This window comes from Erythranthe guttata, chromosome 13 (genome assembly GCF_056151865.1).
Source record: "Erythranthe guttata isolate IM_541 chromosome 13, IM_541, whole genome shotgun sequence".
Taxonomy (NCBI): Eukaryota; Viridiplantae; Streptophyta; class Magnoliopsida; order Lamiales; family Phrymaceae; genus Erythranthe; species Erythranthe guttata.
Window position 1 is genome coordinate 6217410 of NC_142545.1, and position 27420 is coordinate 6244829.

The following is a 27420-nucleotide window of genomic DNA, read 5'->3' on the forward strand; positions in this document are numbered from 1 at the left end:
CACCTGCGTATACATGCACGATCCCCAACAGTGGTATCAGAGCCACGGGTTAATCGTTTATTTGTCAACGTGTTTATCGTTTTCGAAAGCATGCTTCGATTTGTTGAATTGTTGAATTTTTGGTGTTATCAAATTGGGTGATATTAATATTAAAATTAATTGATTTTTAATTTTTGAAATTTTTTATCAATTAAACCCAATTAGATAATTGATCCATTAATTTAATTTGAATTCAAAGAATAGTGTTGGATTAATTATTTAATTTAATCGTTAAATTAGTTTAATTAATGGAACACAAATTAAATGGCAAATAATTAATGGACTTCATTCTTATTTGATTGATTTATGAATGAAGGGAGTCCGTTAATTATATTTGCAATTAATCGTATTAATTAATTCATTCATGAGATGAATAATTGTGATTAAGTACGATGATGATCGTATGTCTGTCTTAGGATCCATATGCGTTTCCACATACCTAGAGAACATAGTTGTAGGAATCACAAACGATCATAACCTAAAACTTCCGATGAGCTAATAAGATTTAATAAATAAAATCCTTCATTCTTAATCAAGAATAATTATCAAGCTATAAAGAAAAACCAAATTGTTGAATTTTTCTTTCCTTCTACCAACAATTAAATTATGTGTAGCCTCTCACAATAGTACAGTAAGCCGTGTTAGCGGGGAGTGCTATTGTGGGATAAGCTGTAATTTAATTGACATTAGATGGAGATACGGTCATAGATAAAATTATATTGGATTAATGTGGTCGGCTAGATTAACTAGGGATTGCATTAGTTTGATATAGTTGGATCTATGACATCTCATATTGGTAGGCTAGACTTGACACACGAAGATTTTGATATTCGCTAGATTAACTTAGGTCATTATCAAGTGTGAGGTAAAACAAACTTTAGGGTCACATAGTGATGTGATTGATAGTACTCTACCTTTAGGCTTATGTAATCGGGATAGATTAACTACGGGTTACATTAGCGCTATTGGACCTAAAGCCCATTAAAGAAAAATAAGTTTTCTCGATTGTCTGCTAGAGGGTGGTGGAATTCGATAAAAATTAGTGGGAGAACAATTAAAACATAAAAGTCCAAAATTTTAATTGTAACGATTATTACGAACGAAACTCTAATTATTGTCTTCTTAAAATTTTCTCAGCAACAATGTCCAAACATCCCCTTTCCTCTATCCTCGACCAAAACAAACTCACCGGTCCAAACTATTTGGATTGGCTTCGCAATCTGAAACTTGTGCTCCAAGTCGAGGAGCGTCTCTATGTGCTCAATGAACGTCCCCCCGCTGCTCTTCCTGCGACTGCTACTGCTACTGCTGACGAGACTGCCACTTTCGAGGCATGGAAGAAGGACGACCTCCATGCAAGGTGCTACATGCTAGCATCCATGGTGCCAGAGCTCGCGAGGAAGTATGAGTCTCACGTGCATGCTTATGATATCAAGCATCATCTTGAAAGCATGTACAGTGAGAATACTAGGGCATCGAGGTACTCAGCTACCAAGGAGTTGATCACCATGAGGCTGCGTGAAGGGGCTTCGGTCCACGAGCACGGTCTCAAGATGATCACTCTCCTTGAGAAGCTGGTGAGCCTTGATGTCACCCTCCCGGCCGAGCTCTCGGTGGATTTGATCCTACTGTCCCTTCCTAGTTCTTATGAATCGTTCATAGTGAACTTCAACATGAACAAGCTCGATCCACCATTGGATGAGTTGTTGAACATGTTGGTCAGCTATGAGTCCACAATCAAGAAGGAGAAATCTGTTCTCCTAGTTGCTCCTTCTGCAAAGAAAGGTTCTTTCCAGAAGAAAAGGAAAGAAAGGAGTTTCGGCCCGAGCAAGAAACTTGAGAAGGGCGAGTCGAGCGGAGTGAAGAATGACGAGGTCACTAAGCAAGTTGATGACACTTGCCATCATTGTGGAAATAAGGGCCATTGGCGACGCAACTGCAAGGCTTACCTCGATCAGAAACGTTCTGAAAAGGGACGTATTTAATAGAAGTTAATTTGTCCGTTAAATCTTCTTCTTGGGTATTGGATACTGGTTGTGGCTCACATCTTTGTAATGATTTGCAGCTCATGACAAGAAGTAGGAGGCTTAATGTGGGTGAGACCTACCTAAGAATGGGCAACGGAGCAAGGGTTGCTGCTGAAGCCATTGGGACGATTTATCTTTCTGTTTTGGATTCTAGTTTTTCCATTGTTTTGAACAATTGTTTATTTGTTCCGTCACTTATTCGAAACCTTATTTCTATTCCTGTTTTGGATAATGAAGGTTTTACTTTTGTTTTTGGAAATTCGATTTGCATTATACAAAAGGATCAAAATATGATTTGTAAGGGACAACTTATAACCAACTTATATGAACTAAATCCAAGTGAAATACCAATTAACGTTATATCAGCAAAATGAAAAGATATAAGTCTTAACCCCGCACAACTTTGGCACGCTCGACTGGGTCATATTTCCTTGAGAAGGATGAACAAATTTGTAAGTGAAGGATTGTTCTCCTTGGAGGACGTGAAATCACTTCAAACTTATGTATCCTGCCTCAAAGGAAAAATGACCAAGACTCCCTTCAAAGGGAAGATGGAATGAGCCGAGGGTCTTTTGGATTTGATCCATTCAGACGTGTGTGGTCCACTAAGCGTTAGTGCGAGGGGTGGTTTTAACTACTTCGTTACCTTTACCGACGATTATTCTAGGTATGGTTTCGTGTACTTAATGAAGTATAAGTCTGAAACTTTTGAAAAGTTCAAGGATTTTAGACACCAAGTAGAAAACCAACTCGGTAGACGTATTAAGAAACTACGATCCGATCGTGGTGGCGAATACTTAAGTACTGAGTTTATAGACTATCTTAAAGAGAATGGGATTCTGTCTCAATGGACTCCTCCTGGAACTCCTCAACTTAATGGAGTTTCCGAACGTCGGAATCGAACACTGTTAGACATGGTTCGATCTATGATGGGGTTCACCGAGCTACCGGCATACCTGTGGGGTCATGCACTCCTAACTGCCGTATATTTGCTGAAAAGGGTTAATACCAAAGCAGTTAACTCCACACCTTATGAACTTTGGCACTCCAAGAAACCCACGTTTAAACATATAAGGATATGGGGTTGTCCCGCTTACGTGAAGCGGCTAGTGGGAGATAAGTTGGATAGAAAATCCGACTTATGCTATTTTGTGGGGTATCCCGAGGATTCCATGGGATACGAATTCTACTATGTTTCCGAGGCAAAGGTGTTCGTCTCGAGAAATGTCGTGTTCCTTGAGAAGGAATTTCTATCGGATAGAAAGGGCAGTGTAGTTGATCTCGAAGAAGTTCGAGAACCACAATCTGAAGTTCAGGCACAACAATCAGATAATGAACCAATTCAACAAACCACTAATATACCTCCTGAACCGTTGCTGCGTAGATTCGAAAGAGTTCGGAGAGCGCCCGATAGGTTATTCCTCGTTGATGAAGTTGACCAAGGATGTGATCCTAGAACTTTCAACGAAGCTGTATCGGATACAGACAAGGGACATTGGCTTAATGCCATGAAATCCGAAATGGACTCTATGTACTCCAACAAGGTATGGGCCTTGGTAGATCCACCCGAGGGAATCGTTCCCATAGGCTGCAAGTGGATCTATAAAAAGAAAATTGGAGTAGATGGAAAGGTATCGACCTACAAGGCTAGATTGGTAGCGAAGAGTTATACTCAAAAGCAAGGAGTTGACTATGAGGAAACCTTCTCTCCAGTTGCTATGCTCAAGTCCATTAGGATTTTGCTGGCCATCTCTACGTGGTATGACTACGAGATATGGCAAATGGATGTGAAGACCGCTTTCCTTAATGGGGACATTGAGGAAGAAATTTACATGGCGCAGCCGGAAGGCTTCATATCTTCTGGAGATGAGCAAAAGGTTTGCAAACTCCAGCGATCCATTTATGGATTGAAACAAGCATCCCGTACTTGGAACAAAAGGTTCGACACAACTATCAAAGAGTTTGAATTTGTGAAAAACCCGGAGGAACCTTGTGTCTACAAGAAGGTTAGTGGGAGTGCAGTGACTTTCCTTGTACTTTATGTTGATGACATACTACTCATTGGGAATGATGTAGGGATGTTGCAGTCAATTAAAGTATGGTTATCCACACGTTTCTCGATGAAGGATTTGGGAAAAGCATCCTACGTATTGGGAATACGGATCTATAGAGATAGATCGAGGAGATTACTTGGTTTGTCCCAATCCATGTACATAGACACCGTTCTTAAACGGTTTAGCATGGAAGAATCCAAGAAGGGATTCTTGCCAATGTCCCATGGGGTTCGTCTCTCGAAATCCATGTGTCCTCAAACGCAAATGGAAATCGAGGAGATGAAAAGGACACCTTATGCATCCGCTATAGGAAGCATAATGTATGGCATGTTGTGTACACGACCTGATATTGCGTATGCTGTGAGTGTCACAAGCAGATATCAGTCCGACCCCGGCCCAGCCCATTGGAAGGCTGTGAAGGACATTCTCAAGTACTTGCGAAGAACTCGAGATTTGTTTTTGGTCTATGGGGATACCGAGTTGAAATTAGAAGGCTTCACGGATTCTAGTTTTCAATCGGACGTGGATGACTCAAAGTCAAACTCGGGGTATATATTCAAAGTCAACGGGGGTGCTGTGTGTTGGAAGAGTTCCAAACAAGGCACGACGGCTGATTCCACCACCGAGGCTGAATATATTGCAGCATCAGATGCTTCAAAGGAAGGGTCATGGATTAGGAAATTCATCCAAGAGTTGGGTGTATTTCCAAACGCTAGCGATCCAGTACAGCTGTACTGCGATAACAACGGAGCCGTAGCGCAAGCTAAGGAACCGAGAGCTCATCAGAAGTCGAAGCACGTGTTGAGAAAATACCATGTGATCCGAGAGATCATAGAGAGAGGTGAAGTCAAGCTAGACAGAGTCACCTCGGAGGACAATATTGCAGATCCTTTCACCAAGCCATTGTCAGGATCAGTCCACGAGAAACATCGAGAGTCGATGGGACTTAGATTTATGAGTAGTTGGCTTTAGGTCAAGTGGGAGATTGTTAGAGTAGGTGACAAGCAAGCCAACTTGTGGCTGTGGTCTTTCTCTTTTTCTTGTAATAAAACAATCGTTTTTCGTTCGTAATAATAAAATATTTCATTTGGCATTCTATATCTCTTATCCCATGCAAGCAGCATAGATATAGTCCTAACGAGTTACTCTATTACTGTGAGTTGGTCTAGTAGAATCGTGAGATAACTCAGCAATGTAATGTAACTGTTAAACCTTGTTCCTAGTCGATGGGTTACGCCAATAATGAGGATACCGGCCTTTCCCTTTTGAGACTAGCACTTAGTGTATGTGTACTGCGTCTCATCAGTCCTCGGTGTTGTGACATCGGTATACTTGAGTGGGTGCTCATACTAGATGAGTTCACTGAACTCCCTTGCCCTAGAAATCTATAAGTGGTTCTCATTCATCGAGTAATAGGTTTCTAAGATATAGTTGTACACCATTAGTCCTTAAGACCCAGACATCACCGTGACTTCACTAGAGGACCGATTTTATCGTGACCTGTCCCTGAGTCCCACAACCGACCACTCCAAGGGCCAACGTTCGTGCAATCCGAAATCTAGTGTGAAGTCTGTGCATTGTAGTAGGGGATTCGAGCGCTTGAGTAGTCATGGATGTCCTGTGTCTTCTGACGGTTTATAATCCAAGGAATCTCTGGCCAGAGTTGATAGTGGGGTGATTAGGGAAATGTGTTTCCCTAAGTCGCACACGAACGGATTTATAATACCTAGAACGTTCGCACGGTTATTGAACTGTATAAGAGGTCTCGGTGAACCAATGCCTCTAGTTCAATCGGGACATGTGCTGCGAACGGATCGTACTGTACGCTAACTATATCATAAGGTTCTTGCAGGCACTTCACTTGTATCTAGGGAATCATGATGCGTAGTTGCTAGACGCCAATCTTGATTCGTTGGGCACCGATTTGATCGGGGATTAGGTAAAATGAGTTTTACTCTAATCGGGACTCTTGGGAGGAGTTCGTATAAGAACAATGTGTTGTTCGAATCACAAAGAGTTGTGAGCCCACAGCTAGCATACACCTGAACCATTGAGGGTCACACTTCTCGTGTAATACGGATCCTTGATAACAATGAGCATAGGTTAATATGTTAATCTTTGTAAAGTTGGAGGTCAATATGATTGAGTCCAAGATTCGTGATTGTGGATTACGAGTCGGAATAAACGTAGAGAAAGAGAGACATGCGGAATTTAGTGAACTTTCTAAATTGGGAAGTTTCCCGATTTAGTAGGTCCACTGAAGTGGAAGTTTCCAATTTTGGAAATTGGAAATTTCGAAGAGGCACTCGTATCGACGAGAACTTTGAGCTCGTCACAAATATAATTTTGTTATAATTTTGTGAACGATCGTTTGTTAGAAACGAGGCCGACGAGGGAATGGACTTAATGCATCAGTGGGTCAAGCCCAATGACTTAAGCCCACAAGGGTTGAGGACCCTAAGTATAAATAGACCTCAAACAAGAGTTTGAGATCAGATTTTTTACTCCTCAAACCCTAGCCGTCCAGCCTCTCGGCCGCCGCTGCCCCGCCGCACCGGCGCCGTCCGCCGCCGGAATCCGCCGGTTTTTCCTCTCCTTTCTCTATCGTATTTCCCTTGTTATCTAACCCCTTTGTATCTAGTGCTACAGTAGGGGGAGATCCGTTTATTCGAGGTGAAACCTAATTGGAGAGGAGCTGCTGCCCCGACGGAATTGCCACGCCGCCGCTGCACCGCCGCACGCGCCGCTGCACCGCCCACGCGCCGCCGCCGCTGACTGCCACGCGCCGCCGTCGCTTCACCTTCGGACCAGCTGCCGTTTGGTGGTGTTCCTGCAGCCCCTAGGAGTGGTATAAAGCAGCTTGTACGTGTTTGAGTTTGGATTTCGATTCGTCGAAATCTCACGCTACAAGAGGTAATTAAATCGGAACTTTCGTAATTCGATTCGAACATGTTTGTATGATTTTTAATTTACGAGCATGTATAATATGTGATTACGTGTTTCGATTTTGTAATATGATGAACAAGCATGTTTTATAATTCTTTTCGGTTTTACGTGTTTTAATAAAATCGATAATTACCATGTGTATGGCGGAAGCGTTAAGGTACGTTGACTATGTGATTAGTTTATGCATGTAATCGGAACTAGTTCGATCTAAAATTTATAAATTCACCTGCGTATACATGCACGATCCCCAAATTCCCCTGGTTTTTGTTTATGTCTTACACGACCCCCTTGTGGTGTGATTTTTTACCGATCTTTTTTATTCCATGTAATATCCAAAAAAATGTGGATTCTACATTGCAGACGTGACATTTCTTATATCCTACCCTTTAAATACAAAAATTACCCTCAAGGGAGGTAATGGTAATTCTAAAAAGTTGTGAAAATGTTATTTAAGAAGAATAAAGATTTCGTGTAAAGTCCTCCTGAGGGTAATTTTTGTCTTTAAAAAGTACAGTAAAGAAATATCGCGTGTGTAGGGTAGAATCAGCATATTAAATATCACATAAATATTTGCAAACTCATTTTGATACTTTTGGGTTGGAGTTGCTCTAGATACGTACTTAATTATAGTTATCGGAGTTATAGAGAAATATTTATTAGTGGAATACAATATATAGTATATACGATCATTATACATTTTAAACAAAACAATTGACATTCTTAATCTTTGGTATTAAATAAAGTGAATAAACAAATATAATACCAAAGATTTAGAATAGGATTGTTATATTTTGAAATATATAAAATCAATTCTTTTATTTTTTTATCAATTGATTAAACTTAACTTATGTTATTCAATTTATTAATATAATCATGAGAAATGTTGTATTTTAATTAGTATATAATGTTAGATAAATCATAAAATTTATTGTCACTGGATTCAGTGAAGAAAAAAAAAAGTTAAAACAATAACATGAAATTCATGTAGTATAATTTGTTGAACACATGGCAGAGAAAAAAAAATAGTGCAAATTTCCGCAATATAGTTTTCGAACATGTATCTTTTTTTTATACAGATAATGTTAATATATAATATTAAATTAGTAGAAAAGAAAGAAAAAAAACATATTATCTGGTCATGTTCATGTAAAATGTATAATATATTAGTATTAAATGATTTATTCTGCAATTTGTTTTTAAGATAAATCCAAATTTATGAATTAAAATACAAAGTTTCCGTAACAACACCGATCATGCAATTATAATAAGGGGATATTTTAAATTGAATTTAACTAAATTCAAATTAAATTAATTATTATTAAAATTAAATTCAAAAGTAAATATATTTAGAGTTTCCAAGAAAGTTTATATATTTAGAGCATTTTATAAATGATAGGATATAAATATATTAATAAAATAATTAAATATATTTAATTAACTTTAATTTTGAAAAATGATGACATGTTTTTGGATAATTTATTTTCACCAATCAATCTTCCACATGGGATGAAATTGAATACATGTCACCAATTGAAATTGTCAAATGTCAAGTAATTAAGGGAGGCAGGTGGTTCTCTAAAAGTCCCGTAAATATTACATAGGATTGAATGATGTAAAACTCAAAACTGGAGGACATCATTTACAACAACACATAGAATATTTCCTTAATACAATTTAGGGGCTATTTGTCAAACACCCCTCATTCAATTTGGACTTCTTGATAAATCCATTTTTTTAATTGATATTTGTTATAAATCCAATTAACTCTAATTATCCAAAATGCCCTTATTTACTATTACTGAAAATTAATATATTATATTATTGTGGAAAAATAAATCCATTTTTGGTAGATATGCAAATCCCCCTATTCTCTCCCCATCTCACACTATCCCCTATTAACTCTCCTATGACCTATCACACATCTCACGTTAATTTTAGTTTATGCTTTCCCCTTTTTTTTAATTTTTTAATAGTTTTTTTTTACAATTTAAAACAAAAATTGTTTTTTCTTTCTTAAGTGTTTTAAATGGTTTATATTTAAAAAAATTTAAAATCTACTACATACTCATCGAAAACCACTAAATTTATCGAAAAACACTATGAAATTAAAGTGAAAATTTACTATAAAATAAGCATAATCTACATTAATATTAACGTAATCCACTATTAAATTGGTATAATCCACTATTAAATTAGTGTAAACCACTCTTAAATTAGTGTAATTCACTACCTGTTCATCGAAAACCACTCTGTGTATAACAGTTATGTAACATGAAAACCATTATATATAACAACTATGTAAACATGAAAACCACTCTGTATAACAGCTATGTAAACATGAAAATCACTATGTATAATTACAAATTTGCTTTCTTGCTCGGATAAACAACATAACGTTCAAGCAAAACAAACATGTTCATACATCTGAGCAAATAAAAACGGTAGATTAATATATATATATATATATATATATATATATATATATATATATATATATATATATATATATATATATATATATATATATATATATATATATATATATATATATATTGTCTTCTTAAAATGATAAAACCCCATCTGCACAAAATTTCAACAAATAGAGAGAGAAAGAGGGGATGTCATTAAAACGGGTAATTAATTCCCTAATTATTAGCATCCCTTAATTAGAAAAGATATTATATATCTTTTAATATTAAAATTAAATATACATTATTTTTTAATTAGGGGTATAATGGTGATAATTAAGTGGTTTTAATTAATTAAAATTATTTTGGATTTTTCTTAAAAATGTAAAATAAAATTGGGCTCATTGTAATGACACTTGTGTAATTAGGGGGTTTTGTCAAATTTTCCCTACAATTTAATTGAAAACGTTAATATTATGCCAAATAACTGATTTTTTTTTTTTTTTTTGAGAAAAGAAAATTTTCATATCAGAGCATTGATTCAACTATTACAATGTTTTGAATTTCCAGTGGCAAAGAACCGGAAAGAGTCGGATCTTTAAAAGACAACTGAGCTAAAGCATGAGCAGCACCATTCCCATTCCGACGGATATGGAGAGTAGAGAAAACCTCGAAACATGGTATAATAGCATGAATGTCCGCAATAAGATTTCCATATGGCGATCGATCCTCGTCCTCGCCTTCAATCGCCTTGATGACCACTGTAGAATCGCCTTCAATAACCACTTTCCGCCAGGCTTTGTCCCGAGCCAATTCAACCGCCAGCAAAGCTGCTTTTGCTTCTGCTGAAGTAGGATCTAGAGGCTGATGAATGCAAATCGACATCCAACCCACACAACCACCACAATGGTCTCGAGCAATGATCCCCACACCAACTAATCCATCATTGGCGTTAACGGCTGCATCAAAATTAATTTTAATGACGCCCGTACTAGGCAACAACCATCGACTATCGGACGTTACTCTTAGAGCCTGATTTGACAAAACTCTAGCAGAGGGTTGTCGAAGCTGGTTCATAAATTTTTGCGCGAGTGAGATAGTAGTAAGAGCGTCCACCTCTTCGTCTTCAAATAAGAAGCGGTTGTGATAGAACCAAATAGCCCAACAAACAGTCACACACATCTCAAAACCTCCGGTATCCGTCAATTTTCGCATGTTAGCAAACCAATCCACCATATCGTTCCCCCGCCACTGATACACGCTCCAAGGAATATTACTCAAAGCCCAAACTTGCCTCGCAAAGGAGCATAACACAAAACAATGCCGCAAGTCTTCATCATCAGCTCCACATATTCCACAACAAGACTCTGATGTTACCTTACGTCGCCGCAAATTAGTTCTAGTCGGCAACAAATTTTTACAAACTCGCCAAACAAAAATTTTAATTTTATTTGGGACACTCATAGACCACACCCATTGCCATGTATTAAGTAAAGCACCAGAGGAGCTACTCGCCGCTTGATTCGCTCTTTCATTTTCCAGCCGAACGGCAAGGTGGTAAGCACTACGAACTGTAAACCTCCCATTACGCTCATAGTGCCAAACTTGTGTATCCCCATTGCAAGCCCGTCCTAATGGAATTGAGAGTATAGTTTTCCTATCTTCCTCCACAAAGCAATCCCGAAGTAACTCCGCGTTCCATTGATTAGTGTTATTAAGGATAAGATCACTAACCTTCCAGTCGGAAGGGAAACTCCCCATTGGTGAAATAGGTCGGAAAGTGACTTCACTAGGAAGCCACTTATCTTTCCACACCAGTATCGACTTGCCATTACCAACTCGCCATCGAAGACCAGCCTCGAGAATCCTTTTAGATCCCAAAATGCATCGCCAAGTGAATGAGGGGTTTGGGCCAAGTTTAGCACCAAGCACATCCGAATTTGGAAAATACCTTGCTTTAAAGATGCGTCCCAACAGGCTGTTGGGTGTAGTGAGCAGCCTCCATAGCTGTTTAGCAAGGAGTGCCATGTTAAAAGCCTCCAAGTCTCTAAATCCAAGCCCTCCTGATTGCTTGTTTTTACACAACTTGCTCCACTTAGACCAATGAATTCCATGCCCTTTGCTATCCTCCCACCAAAATTTATTCATCAGTTGTTCAATATCCTTAGAAAAGTAGGTTGGCAATTTGAAACAGCTCATAGCATATGCCGGAATAGCTTGTAGCACCGCCTTAATCAAAATTTCCTTCCCCCCCTTGGATAACCATTTCTCGTTCCATCCCTTAAGCCTCTTGCACACTCTATCTTTTATGTTGGAAAATATGGTCCTCTTTGATTTACCGATAGCAGCTGGTAAACCTAAGTACTTATCGTGTTTCTCCACAATTTCCATCGGAAGTACACCTTTAACTTCTTCAATCGTTTCATTCTTAGACGATTTGCTAAATACAATGCTCGATTTTTGGAAATTAACTTTTTGTCCCGACGCCATCTCATAAACCTCAAGTATATAATTAATCGTTTCTGCCGAGTGCTTGTTTGCATTACAAAAAATAATTGTGTCGTCGGCAAACATAAGATGCGATATAGATGGAGCTCCGTTGCAAACCGCTAAACCCTTTATATTCCCACTCGTTTCCTCCCTTTTAAACAAAGCACTAAGTGCCTCTGCACAAAAAAGAAAAAGATAAGGCGAGATCGGATCACCTTGTCGAAGTCCTCGATCCGGAGTAAGATCACCGAAAACCCCACCATTCAAAACAAAAGAATATCTCACTGATGTTACGCATCTCATAATAAGATCAACCACCTGGACGGCAAATCCTAATTTTAGCATAACCAAACGAAGAAAATCCCACTCGATCCTATCGTAAGCCTTGCTCATATCAAGTTTCACCGCCATATGCTCTGCCGAACTCCTCTTCATATAATGGGTAACTTCGTAAGCAATAAGAATATTATCAGAGATTAAGCGAGCTGGAACAAAGGCAGATTGAGATTCAGAAATAACCAAATTCATAGTGGGCTTAAGACGATTCACTATACACTTTGATACCAATTTATACACCACATTACTCAAACTTATAGGGCGGAACTGAGCCATGTACTCTGGGTTTTGACATTTGGGAATGAGAACGATATGTGTATGGTTGTACCTGGCAGGAGAATCACCATGATTAAGAATCCGTAGCACCCATTGAGTAACTTCCATTCCTACAATCCTCCAATATTTCTGGTAAAACAAAACAGGAAATCCATCGGGCCCCGGAGCTTTAAGAGGTTGCATACTGTCTAGAGCAGATTTTACTTCGGCTTCAGTATACTTGGCCAGAAGCTTATCATTTATTTCTTGGCCAACTTTAGTCTCAATGGCTGTGATCACCTCGTTCAAATGATCCCCGGATGGCCGTGATGAAGTAAAGATATCACGAAAATAACTTGATATAATTGACTCAATTTCTTTGTCATCTTCGCACCAGATTCCCATCTCATTGCGAAGCCTCATAATAGAGTTAATCTTTCTCCTAGTTGATGCTTTAGCATGAAAGAATTTCGTGTTCTTATCTCCTTCATGTACCCAATGGATTTTCGCCCTTTGCCTCCACATCATCTCCTCTTTATCCATAAGATCGTCTAATTCTAATGAAAGGTTGTTGATCATTTTATGAACTTCTTCTGATCGTTGTCTTTCCTTAAGCTCAATAATTTTATCCTTCAACTTAGAGATACGCCTTTGAACTCCACCGAAAGAACTCTTGCTCCAACTCTTGAAACCCTCCCTGCAAGATTCAAAATTATCATGCAACGAAGCATGGGGGGCCCAACTCTCTTCCATAATTTTATCACATTCTTCATGTTTCAACCACATAGCCTCGAATTTAAAACTTTTTTTTCGCCTCCCACTGTTGTTCGCCCTACCGTGCGTGGATATATAGATGGGCATATGATCGGAATGTAACGCGTCCAAATGTACAACAACAAAGTTTGGGAATAGTGTTTTCCAGTCCTCTGAACCGCAGGCCCGATCTAGTCGTTCTTCAACAAAATTAGGAGGGGCCCTCTTGTTTGACCATGTAAATGGATATCCAATAAATCCCAAATCATTTAAGCCAGATTCATTTAAACACTCCCCAAAATCTAGTATTGCATTGAACGCTGCATCAGAGCCACCCTTTTTTTCTGAAATTGATAGTAGTGCGTTGAAGTCTCCTGCACAAAGCCACGGCAAGTTGGAGACCGTCGATAGATGCCGAAGAACGGTCCAAGAATTATGTCGCTCATGCTCAATTGGATCTCCGTAAAAACCTGTAAATCGCCACTGAGAGATTCCTTGATCATCGGAAATATGCACATCAATATGGTTTTTTGAAAAGCTTTGCAAGGCTATATTTATTTCTTTGAGCCATAACATCGCTAATCCGCCTGATCTTCCTCTTGCTTCCACTGCTACACCATATAAATTCAGTTTCATTTTTATAAACTCAAATTTCTTAGAAGATAGTTTTGTTTCTGATAAGAAAATGAGATGGGGGTTATTAACTCGAATAATTTCTTCGAGTGAGCGAACTGTACGACGACCCCCCAGTCCCCGACAGTTCCAGGCTAGGCAGATCATCGATTTCTGCCACTTTCTTGTACAAGCAAGCAACGCCTCTCACATTGAGAGAAAAACAATAAACATAATAGCGGACAATTCAAGTAATAGAGATTCAAATTACTTGCAAGCAAATCGGTAATGGTGTCGAATCAGTGATGCATACGCTCTATTGAAACAAAATTACAGCTTTTAAATGTACCAAATATGATAAAATTTATATGCCATTACCTCGATTGAAAAATGCATTGAACATGCTAGCAAGAATACCACATATAAGTGCAGAAACTTTAAAAATGTAAACAATAAAATACACGTAAATCCAAATAATAATATGGCATTGGTTAATAGTATATGTTGGAAGACATCTTTGTACACAACATTGTTGCATTGTTCACCCGATTCCAACTTGATCAATATGTTGATGCCACCTCTAGTTTTATCTACCACGTATGCTAAACCATGACCGGAAAACAGGTTCGACATGTAGCAAAGTTTGGCATTTACTTTTGTTGATCGTCATGGAAACTGAAACAATCACAGGAAACTGTCTTTGTTGATACTTAATAGGCAAGTTGGAATTCAACTAGATTATATTTATTGGAGGAATAAAGATCATTTGGCCAACATGCTTGCCGGTTAAAATATTGCAGATAATGCCATGAGGGTTCATTCTAATAACTAGAAGTATAATTTCGTGGCACAATCATTTAACTTGGCCAATATTCTTAATTCACATACCTTGAACACTTCCCTTGAATTTTAACTCGTAAGAAGAAAGTCCAATATTCAATGAATTTTTCGCTCGACTCACCTAACAAACGTCGTCAGACCCAGTAAAAAAATCAACGAAATTCCTAAGTACTTCAACCCGCGAAACCCGAGAGTCGGACTTGGCAGGGGGGGCTCGACGTTCAAGTTGCCACGATGTCACAACTTCCTCCAATAATTTTGTTGCTAGACCATCGCCCTACAACAAATTGACCTTCTCGAAACGCACTTCAATTTGTACAGCCGCTAAACCTCCGCCCTCGAAATTGAAGGGTCCGTTGTGACATTTGGGCCCTCGAAATTCCGTTAACATCAAGGATTGTGCCTACAAAATCTTCAAAAATGCTTGAATTTCCGTTGTCTCCCCGAGGCTTGGGAATTTTAGACACTGATAGTATGATACAACTAGGAAGCACCACCAACATGCACCCCCTCGGTGGGACCCTATAGCCAACTTCTAAATTTGCGGGCTACCTTGGGACTCCAACAAAAAGGAAAATTATACGGCTTCGAGCGACTATTCGTAAGTTACTCCCAAGCAGACGACCGGCCCGTGTGCCAACTTGGGAGGGGTATAATGATGTCCCGAATTGGATTTTTGGCCCATAAAAGTTCAAATCAAACCAATTGATAATAAAAGCCCAATTATTACGTATTACTAAAATCGAATAGGGTTTTGGTTATAACTTATTGTACCACATTAGAGTTCTACAAGAAGTCTTCATATTCTCTCACCTATATATATGTGATTTAACTCACATGATAAGACACGCACAATTTTGGCAATTAATTAATAATATTTGCGTATATTGTGATAGTTTCTGACTTGAGCATTAGAGGACAATCATTGGGCTAACCCGACAAGCGAATCTCTACTCTTGGGTTGCCCAATCGAGCAGTAATGAGTGGACCCATCCCTTCGACTACCTTTCCTACTCATTGACATATTTAAATTATTTAGATTTTAAAATTCTATTGTCAAGTTCTTGGAATATTTTTCAGCAAAATATTTTAGGTATTTCACTTGATTGGGGGTAAATATTAGGAATAAATATAATAGTTATTTTCATCAAAATAAAACAGTTTTTAAGTAGTCATTATCAAGTGAATAACTAAATGGCGTAGAGATGTATATTTTGTTTATCTATTTTCTTTTCAAAATAACCATTAATCTCTTCAAATGATATTCTTTCTAGTTGATCCTTTTTGCATTTATTTTTATTTGTCATAATTCATTCTTGAAACGTTATTCCGTGCATTACACCGTAGAAATACTAGTTTGTTTTTTATTTTTTATTTTTTTAATACTTTTAAATTTTTATTTTTATTTTTATTTTTATTTCTTGATCATATATGAGATTTTTCTAAAAAGTTGATTACCGTGAATATTTAGAAGGAAAGAAGTAGTTTCACTCGAGAAATGAGAATTGGGCAAGGAAGACTATCGTAAATCATGATATGAAATAGATGAAAAAGGCGCGAATTGAAATTATTTTATAACTAAACATAAATTCATTTGGATTTAAAAATAAATAATCCAACTTTTTGGATGAAATTGCAATTTAAAAAATTTCTTTACACAACTTCCCAGCACCATTTCATGGTCACCATCAAACCATCCTTCCAATACTGACCCATTCTCCCCCACCATCTACTTTAATACCGCCGCCACATCGACGACTACCGGTGCTCCAGAATTTCATCGGAATCTTCATCAAAAGCGAATTCAAGTCCAAAAGCCCTACTTCAGGGTTTGAGATTTTGGGCTTTCTTCAACATAGAGAAGAAAAATAAGATTCCTGCCGGAGAAGATGACCGGAAACAAGAATCCAATCCAGAAAATGGACCGACGGTGGATACGTTTTTGTGATTTGGATATTTTACTTTACTATTTGTTTTTAATTAGGGGTAGTTTAGTAATTTCACATGGGTCAACAGCTAATTTTAAAATAAAGGGCAGTATGCTTTTTAAAAAATAACATAAGGTTGCTTGCTAATATTTTTAACAGAAGGATCTTTTGAACCACTCGAGATTATACAGGGGTTATGTGCAATTAGCACAAAATCAATATATATAGGTAGAAAGATAGTTATGCAGTATTTGATGTAAGAGCATCTCCAACAGGATGATGTATATCTATAATTTACTTCTTATCAAAAAACAGTATATCTATAATTTATATCTTTTACACATTTTAAACCAAAAATCACATCTCCAATAACCAAGTGGGAAAAGGCAAAATTTGTTACATTTTTACTTTGCATATCCAAAATTGACAAACCAAAATTACAATTTTCCAAATTGTGTAAAAATAAATAATAATAAAAGTTCCATTAGTGCCATTTTTTATATATTAAATACAATAATTATTTTGCAGATAGTAATTATTTTGCACATATATGTTTCTTTTTATTAATAAAATAAAGAGTGTTTAGCTTTTTTTTTTAATATATGTATATATAACATTAAATTATACTTTGCAATATATTTTAATTCCAAAAAGTTTCTGAGTAAAAAACTAAAACAAAATATATGTATGTATGTGAAATTAAAATTATAGTTGTTAAAATTAATTCAGAACTAAAGTTTTTGTAAAATAATAAAATATGATAATTGTGTAAATTATAAACAATGTTGTTGGAGTCTAATGTTAAAAGTGGTATTGCATAACACTATTCATCTCTTAAATTATAAATATAGACAATCGAACTGTTGGAGATGGCCAAATTTATTTAGGACAACAACTACGTAAAGTGGTATCGTACCAATCCAAATACGAAACATGTTACTGGTCGGGTGTCATCCACCCATACTCTCCGAATTTGGTAAAGTTGTTTGAGTTTCTGAATATTCTATTAGGCTGCATTTGGATGGAGGGATTTGGGTGAGAAATTTCAAATACATAATAATAAATTCTTTGGACTTGATGGGATTGAGGGATTTGGAGATAGATTTCAAATCCTCACCAAATTTGAATCATTTCAAATGACTTCAAATTTGAATCATTTCAAATCTCTTCCCCAAATCAAATCCTCCCTCCAAATCCATCCATCCAAACGCACTCTTAATGGCTAGTCCTTCTACATATATGACAAACATGTAATTCTTCATTTATACTTATATAATTATTTGTCATTGTTAATTTTATTTCATTTGCAAAATTTAGACAATTATTTTATCACACCTATAAAATACATTTGTTAGAGATTGTTGGTGTTACTTGCAGTTTGATTTTTACTATTGTAGTGGTATTCAAATACTAAAAAAAAAAAGAACAACAACTTTATACTTTTAATTCTCGTGGACTTTTTAGCGGGTACAATTTTTGTATAGTTCCCGAAACCGGTACGAAAAACAATACCGGCCCGTACCCGCGAGTCCCAAAATAAAATCTAATCGAAGTGAGATACAAATAAATATGCACAAAAATTCCGAGAGTTAATCATCTATAAATTAATACAGCCGGAACAAGAGAAATTCTATTAATTTAGCGAAATATTAAATTATTAAATTAATAATTTAACACGTTTTCACCGAATCAGGACCGAAAGAAACTATTATTTAAGCGAGATTATTAGTTTATCAAAGTTATAATGTACTCTATATATAATCTAAAAAAAAAAGAAATCATAAAAAGAGGTAAATCAACCAAAATGAAAATAAAAAAGTGTGTGCATCTATCTATGCAACAACATATGCAAAATAACGTGATGAAACAATCTTTGTACATAAAAGCCCTTGAAACTAGGACTCGAAAACCAGCTACACTAATGAGGTCCTTTTAACTCGACTGAGTTGACTCATCTATTGATGAAGCTTCTTTACATTCCACCAAGGTTTGTGTTCATCTGCAAATCCACCACCATCCTTCATACGATCGTCTCCTTGATCTCGTCTCTCCGATTCCACTTCAGCCTCCGTAAGAAACTGTTGCCAGAAGACATCATTACCCCCAGCCGCCGCCACATTACAAGCCACGCCTCCATCCCGATCTTGATCTTTATCTAATTCAACATCCCGAGTTTTAGTAATCGCGCTCATATCCACATCAAGTCTCGACCGTCCATTGCTCGAGTCCCGATCAACGCAAATGGAAGATACGGCCGGGCTTTCGACATAAGTAGTGTAAGACGCATCGCGCAAACCTTGCGACGACGGAATTTTATCGACCCCGTAAATAAATTCCTCCCAAAAAGTTAGGGAAGACCCCAATTTCTCAACGGCGTCCAAGTTCAATAACGGAAGAGACGGAGAAGGGCTTCGATTTTCTTCGAAAGAAAACGTCGGCCTTCTCTTCTTGTTTTGAGTATTTTGAAACACGTGATCCAACGTGGCAAGTAACCGTCTCTGCCTTTGATCAATGTTTTGCAATGTGTGTCCTAACGATTTGAGTCGATATTCGTATCCTTGATTCTCGTGTTTATGCTTATCCACCTTTGATTGAAGGGAGAGCTTTTCTTGTCTAAGTTTTTCAATCTCCTTTTCGAAACCCCGTCTTTCCGAGTCGGTTAGTAACGGTAATGCGTTTACTTGACCGGAGTGGCTGTGGATTGGTTTTCGTCGGTGTATATTCTTTAGTAGGTGTCTTTGTCCTTGAATAAACTCCTCATTTGCAAACTCCCATTGATCAGGATCAACCTTTCTAAAACCCTGCAAAATGGAAATAATAACAGTGTTAAGGTAAAAGATCTGAAAACTAACGGCGAGGGCCATATTGAAACAATTTTTCAAGTGCAGGGGGCAAATGGATGCAATCGAGAGTACTAGGGGGAAAGTGGAATTTACCCTAGTTTTTTTGTTCTTTTTTTCTTTTTTTGAAGTGAAAAGAAAAGAAAGCAAAGGGGCTGCTTACATATGTATTGAGTTGTCTGATGAAGCTAGAGAAATTATTGTGCTTGAAATACTTTGGGAGCAAATCTGCTACAAATTCTGGTGGATTCCAAACAACAAAACTATTGCCAGTGTAATTCCATGAGACGACGGAGTTCGTCAAAGGGTCGTCCACCATCTCATACGTTTTCACCAGAAACGGCGCCGTTGAGTTATTTGTTGACGCCTCCATCTGAATATAGGAAAAAATAAAATAAAAGAGATGAATAAATATGGAAAGAGGTAGAGTTGTAAATAGAGATTGGTGGAGTGGGGGTCAATTTTTTTTTTTTTTTTTGTGTTGACTAATGTGGGCATCAATCAATGCGGAAGAAAAAGAAGAGCAGACTTGACTTTCAAAAGCTCCTCTCTGATTTCAAACTTCTTGTGAGGGCTCTGAGTTGAATATTCAAATTTACTTTTGCTTTTTTTTTTCTTTTTTAGGGTAAATTACCAAAATACCCCGAACTTAGGCCAAATTACGAAAAACACTCCCATCTATATCCGTCGTTAGTAAAATATTTCCGGTGTCTCTTTCCGTCTTACACCGACTATATTACGATTTGATTTTTCACGAAATTTTTTTTGTAGGGAATATTTTTCAAAAAATGCCAATTATACCCCTGCAGGCTGCAGACTTGGAATTTCTTTTATGCTACTTTTAAAAGGTTAAAATTATTCTTAAAGGGGTAATGCTGGTTACCAAAAATATGTGAATGTGTCATAAAGAAATGTCACATCTGCAAAGGTAATATTCACAGCGTAAGGGGGTTGGTGCAATATTGGAACAAATATCGGGGGAATTTGGTAATCACGGATAGCTGAGAGTGTTTATCATAATTTTCATAATTTATCCTTTTTTTATATATATATTTTGGTTGGAACGTTGAATTCAACTTTGGTGGAGAGAGAGAGAGAGAGAGAGAGAGAGAGAGAGAGTAAACTGTGAACAGGGACGCAGTCATGGATTTGTCTTTTGCGAACAAGATTCCCTCTGCAGATGGAGGGAGGATGAATGACGAAATTCAAAGAAAAGTTGCCAAATTATTATAATATAGGGTAAATTACACTACCTTCCCCTAGGTTATGTATAATTACAGTTTCACCTTTTATGATTCGAAAAATATCAGATAGGCCCTTCAAGTTTAATGTTAACTAAAAATTAAATTTAAACTCATTAAATAATATTTTCATTTTTACTAAACATTTTATAAAAAATAAATCATATGAAAATTAATACTATAGGAAAACAAACTTGCTCTTTCGTATATAAATAATAAAATGATATTTTCTTTTATAGTCTCGTTCACCTAGTGCCCTACTATCTCCACCTCGTCATTGCATTTATTTTCTCTACAAAACTTCAATTTTTCATGAGAATCAAAGGTTTAACAAACACGACTTTTTGTTTTTTTGGGAAACAAATAAAAATGTTGTGGAAACCATTGAAACATTGCCTTAGTTTCTAAGCCCTTAAGTTATAAAATTACCTGGACCTCCATTTAATTTTATTGTCAGCAGGCATTTAATCTTACTTGCTCATTGATTTGTTATAAATTGATTTCATAGTATATTTGCTCTATAATATTTTAGTAAAAATAAAAATATTATTTGATGAGTTTAAATTTAAATTTGAGTTAAAATTAGACTTCAAGGGAGGTATTTATAATATTTTTTTAAAATATAAGGAGTCTATTGTTGAGTGTATACTTTACACTCAATATATACTTTCTTACGAGGATGTTTTTTTTTATACTTTTATTGATTTAATGGTTCTTAATGAGTGGTTTATTATATATTTAGGTGCAATTTGAAGATTCGTGAGTTTCAAGGATGAAACGAGCGAAAAAATGTCAAAAACGGGCAAAAACGGAAGAAAACAATCGGAGGCTGAAAATTGGCCTAGCACGGCCGTGTGAAATAGCCTATTTCTGGTACGGTCGTGCCAACTGCAGAATTTGGGGAGAAAGCTTCGGGATTTGAGACGGCCTTGTGAGAATTGTACTGATTCTCGCACGACCGTGTGAAAACACGCTGAAAGCAATTTTGGAGTTTTAATCACACAAGGAAACCCAAATCTTCTACCAAGTTGGGACATCTATTTAAGGGCAAAGACCAAACACGAATTAAATATTTTTTACACAATCTTAGAGCAAGAGGAGCGAGAGAACGGAGAATTGAAGACGAAGACTTGACGAATCTTCATCATAGTTCTTCTTTTACTTTTCTTTTCTACTTTTATGTATTTTCGTATTTTTATGATGTTTTTCGTAGAGAACATGAGTACCTAACTGTTTAATCTATGATTTTGTTGGAACCCTATGTTGTGACTTTAACCCTAGTTTTCTAATATTATGCAAATTTAATTCCATGATTATTTCTTCTATCTGGTCTTATTTAGTGCATGAACCTAGCTAATTTATGTTGCTATGTGTTATTGTTAGAATTGAATCGCCAGATCATTTTAATAATTAGAACAAGGATAGAAAAACTTTCGAGTAGTTTTCACCAGATTAGTGTGTTAATTGCATGTGTTATTGTAGACATACAGATAACACCTTAGGTAGCTAGCTGTTTACGAGACTTGTTAGTTAATGATTTATTCATAATTGGTTTGCATAGACATATAGTGAATTGTTAATGAATAATAGACTTATAATACACGCGACAACAGGTTATGAGTAATTTAGTGTCTCGGGTTAATAATCATGAACCGTAACTTGCATGATAGAGGTTTAATTGGATATTGAATTATCGCATAGTGGAAGATAACATCCTAGGTCCGTTTTTATTGATATTTTTCTCGTGATTTTTTACTTTTATAATTAGTTTACTTATTTAGTTGATTAAATTTGACAGCTTTGAGTAGGCTGGATAAAAATCACAACTGTTAGAATTTGGTACTTAGGATTAGATAATTTGAGTATTCTCTGTGGGATCGACATCCGACTCTCACGAGTCCACTATTACTACTTGTTTGCGATACGTGCACTTGAGTGTTAGGTATTTAGCCAAACAAGTTTTTGGTGCCGTTACGAGAAATACGGTTAAAATTTATTTATTCTAATTTATAATACAAAAAAACTCTAAAATAACAAACCACAAAAATCATAGTCATCTTATAGATTAAAAAAGTATTTAAATTAAATATTCAACACTTCTTGACATTTTAATGAAGCCTTACCTCCAAATTAAAGACCGGTTCAACCAATCAAACCCAATTTTTGTGGTTCAATCGGTCAAAACCCCAGTTTAACAGTTTAACGGTTCGACGCAAAAAAAAAAAGTGATTAAAACCTATTCTTTTTGTAACTTACGGTTTTACAGTGCAAATCAGTATGGGTAAGACGCGGTCCAACCGGTTAGATCAGTCGGTCCTTTTCCTAGTCAAAACATTGGACATAAGATTGATTTTGATTTTGGTTTTACTAATTCTTCTCAATTTACATAACTTTTCTTGCATTTTGGACAAAAATGATTATATTAGGCCACGTTCGGTTACCGGGATCGGATTAGTATGGATTCAATTGAATTGGATTGAATTAACTCCCCACTAACTAATTAATTAGTTAATTAGTAGGATGTTCGGTTGTTTTGATTAAGCCAAATCGTGTAGAAGGATAGGTCCTTCACTACAAGTCAAAACAAGTTTCGGAGCATGAAAGAAAACTGTAGCATTTCGTATATTTTTTGATATTATTTTTCTCCAATTTGAGGGCAGTCGCTTTTAATTGTACTTTAATCAATTTTTTTGGGGACTAAATTAATATTTTAGGAAATGTTGGGGCGTTACGAAATAAATAATGAAACATGGCAGATTCAATGTATTTGTGGTAGCAATTTTTTTTCTTGGTAAGATTTGAGGAATCGACACCGCACCAATTCATGCATAAACAAAAATTATTTATTAAACACGTCGTCTCCTTTCCTTGTCATCTATAGATACAACACCCAAAGCCTTTGTTTTCTTCACCCTATAATCAATAACGGAGAAACCAAAGATGAGAATTACAAGGTAGAAAGAGGAATTAGATTATTTGATATTTGATTTTATAAGTCAAATATAAATTAGGGTTTTTGTGCATAAGTTTCTAACTAACCATTTTTATTATTTTAGGTTCAGAGGTTATATTTCTTTTGCCGATAAGCCCATCTCTTTAATATGTTATAAATAAATGAAAAGTTAATGTATACGACAAAATCACCCCCAACCCTTTACACCCAATTCTTAATTGTAACCGCAATTTAATCAATTTTAACTTTATTTTTTTTAAACTTTTTTTTTCTCAAATTATTTTTTTTCAACTTTTTTAAACTTTTTCGAATTTTTTTTTATTTTTTTATTTTTTTTGGTCTGCCTTTTCCACCGCCAGTTTCCAGCGTTGACTTTTTTTTAGTGATTTTCTTTTTATCCGTTTTTAAACGTTGACCGTAATTGTACTGTCATTAACAACAATTATACTCTCACTGACAGTACATTAACGTAATTATACTATCGTTGACAATACATTAACGTAATTGTACTGTTATTGACAGTACATGCATGTAATTGTACGTCGTCAGTACAATTAGAGTCAACGATAATATTTTTATTTTTTTTGGCTTTTTTTATTTTTATTTTTTTTATTTTGTTTGATTTGTTGACAAGTCAACCTAATTATATTACTGTTGTTCACAGTAAAATAATTGTAAACACATTAATATTATTTTTTGGGTTTTTTGTTTTAGTTGAGTTGTTGACGGAGTAATGTAATAATATTACTGTCGTTCACAGTAAAATAATTGTAAACACAATAATATTACTGTCAATCACATAAATATTTTTTCTTGGGTTTTTTGTTTTAGTTGAGTTGTTGACGGAGTAATGTAATAATATTACTGTCTACTATTGTAATATTACTGTAAACACAATAATATTACTGTGGTTGACGGTAATATTACTGTTGTTACAGTAATATTACTGTCAACAACATCAATATTAATTCTTTTGGCTTTTTAGTATGTTTACCTCTGTTGAACGATCAACATATTAATATTACTCTATTACATAATAAGTATAATGACTTTTGTTGTGTTAATATTACTGTGCTAGAGATTAATATAACAATATTGTGTTAAACTGTACTATAGTTAATATTATTATGTTTAAGAGTAATACAGTTAATATTACTGTCAACCACAACAGTATTGTTGTTTAAACGGGGGACAAAAAGATGTTAAAGAAAAAAATTCAAAAAAAAATCAAAAAATAAAATCGAAAAAGTGAACGTCGGAGACCGGCGAAAAAATCAGGAAGAAGAAAAAAAAAGTCAACGGCGGTTGACTGGCGGTGACGGACGAAATTGTACTCAAAATTGTGTGTTTGGTCAAAATTGAATAATTTGTGAAATTTGGGGTCAAATTGAGGTTAAATTAAATTAAAGGATGAAATTAGAGCTTATTAAAATGTGAGGGGCTATTTTAGTCTTTTACAAACCTCTGGAAAATGTGTGGACTTTTTTGTAAAAGAGTTTTTTGTCTGGACCCCTTTATGAATAAGTACTCATTGATGTGCTTATTTGTAAAGTGTCCTATAATTTATTGTATTGTAACTTTCTTGAAACCAATTTTATTTGTTTATTTAAACGACCGTATTATTTATAGGTAGTGGGCGGTTATCTCTAGCTTAGTGGTTAATTATCTTAACATATGTTTAATTAATCCACTATATCACTATTTCCTCTAGTGTAGTTATTTCGTGCAGGACAAGGAGCTCTCTGATTCGATAAATAGGAGAGGTCCTTAGTTCATTTCTCATCGATTTCTGAAGAGACTGGAGAGCAGAGAGTTTTAGGTGTCGTAACATTTTCAACAACACTATGTTTTTTTCACTACATAATTGAGTATGTTTGCATTCAATATCATTGAATACTAGTGTTTAATCCTAGAGTTCTGTTAAGTATAGATTGCCATCAATTCTAGGAAGTTTTGTACGAAAAAATCATCTTGGGATTTCTCGAAGATCTTTGCTTCTCTCTTTTGTATTCTTTGAATAATGTTTTAATTAAAGATTTCGCTCGTAAAGGCGCATCCACAACTTATATACTTGTGGATAATTATTTATAACTTGTGTTGTTTAAAGTCCGCTACAAAATATTTCTTTACTCAAGTCTTTGTCTAATCTTTTGTATAAATCTTTGATTTTCTATCTATTATAACATAATTACACGAATTCGGAGGCATACAATTTTGTCAATTGGTATCAAGAGACAGCACTTACATATACTAAGTGTTCAATCATGTAGTTATTTTCTCTCAGTGAAAAGAATTCATGATGGATACACCTATGTCCGCCTCCATGCGTCCTCCAGTTTTGGATGAAATAATTTACAGTTATTGGAAAGTGAAGATGAAGGCAATCATCAAATCAATGGATGAAAGGGCGTGGAGAGCCTTGTTGACTGGCTGGTCTCCTCCACGGCGAGTTGATGAAGATGGTGATACCATACTAGTTCCTGAAGTTGATTGGACCGCTGCACATATTTCAACAGCGTGTTACAACTCAAAAGCATTAAATGCCATCGTTAACTCTGTAGACACCACAATGTTCAAGCTTATCTTGGTGTGCACAAGTGCGAAGGATGCTTGGGATGTACTTCAGCAGCATTGTAAAGGTTCTGAAAGTGTGAGGACAACAAAACTTAGATTGATGACCTCTAAGTTCGAACAACTAAGAATGGACGAGAGAGAAAACATTTTCCTATACAATGAGAAGATCATTGATTTGACAAATGAATTTCAAGCTCTCGGGGAGGTCCATAGAGAAACGAAACACTAGTTAATAATGTATTGAAAACATTCCCAGAACGATTGAAAATGAAGGTTACGACAATATAAGAATTGTCTGACACATCTACCATTAGAATTGGAAGTCTAGGGCTGGAAATCGGAATGACTTTTCCGATTTCCTCCGATTCCGATCCGAATATTTCCAATTTTCGGAAGATTTTTTGTTGTCTGATTTCAAAAATTCTGATTTCCAAATTTTCCGAAAAAAATCGGATCGAAATCGAAATTTGATATAAAGTCTCCGGAATTTTTGAATTCCTAATATTTCCAAAATTTTCCGATATTTATATTAAAAAATTAGTTTATATGTATATTCGGTCACTATAATTTCTATTTTGGGTTAGGCTATAATTTTCTTTTAGATATTATCTAGACCCATGTGGTATTGGGCCCATTTTATATACATAACTACACATGTTTTATTTCTAACCTAATTTTCAATTTTTTTCCCTTGTGCTGGTTGCCTTCTTCTTTCTTTCAAACTTAATATTTTTTTCTTCATAATACTGTCCCTTTGCTCAAGTTTCTTTTCCGTAGTGTTATAGTCTTCAACCAAATCTCTTGTATCGTTCCATGTACAAAGAAAAAAATCATTTGGTTTTGTAAATCCAGCGTAAATTTTTTAACTTTAGGGATTATTCATGCATTTTATGCCCATTTATTCTCGTAATTTAAAGAGAATGCAAATTATTGATTGTGTTGCACTTTGTGGAGAATCGTTTGTTGTTGGGTTAGCTTGTTTATATGGTGTTATTGGTTTTTTTTCTCCCCTTCTTCCCAAAAAATTCAAAATTGAAATCGGAACTAGTTTTAATATTCCAAAAAAAAAAAAAGAATCGGAATCAATTTTGCACTTCCGAATTTTTTTTCTTCCCAAAAGCTTA

General features: G+C 35.7%; 1 protein-coding gene across 1 annotated transcript; it reads right to left on the reverse strand.

Annotated features, from left to right (window-relative positions):
• Positions 1 to 18417: 18417 nt before the first annotated feature.
• On the reverse strand, positions 18418 to 19989 carry LOC105964393 (heat stress transcription factor A-4c). The gene is made up of 2 exons (XM_012988913.2): positions 19692 to 19989; positions 18418 to 19489 (listed from the first exon to the last, which is right to left on the reverse strand). Exons 1-2 carry the CDS (start codon positions 19899 to 19901, stop codon positions 18644 to 18646), a joined length of 1056 nt encoding a protein of 351 aa, XP_012844367.2. The 5' UTR covers positions 19902 to 19989; the 3' UTR covers positions 18418 to 18643.
• Between the last annotated feature and the right edge of the window lie 7431 nt (positions 19990 to 27420).

Coding starts and splice junctions, on each gene's coding strand:
- LOC105964393 (XM_012988913.2), bottom strand. CDS start 19,901: ATGGAGGCGTCAACAAATAACTCAACGGCGCCGTTTCTGGTGAAAACG. Junction 19,490..19,691: donor TCAGACAACTCAATACATAT/GTAAGCAGCCCC, acceptor TCCATTTTGCAG/GGTTTTAGAAAGGTTGATCC.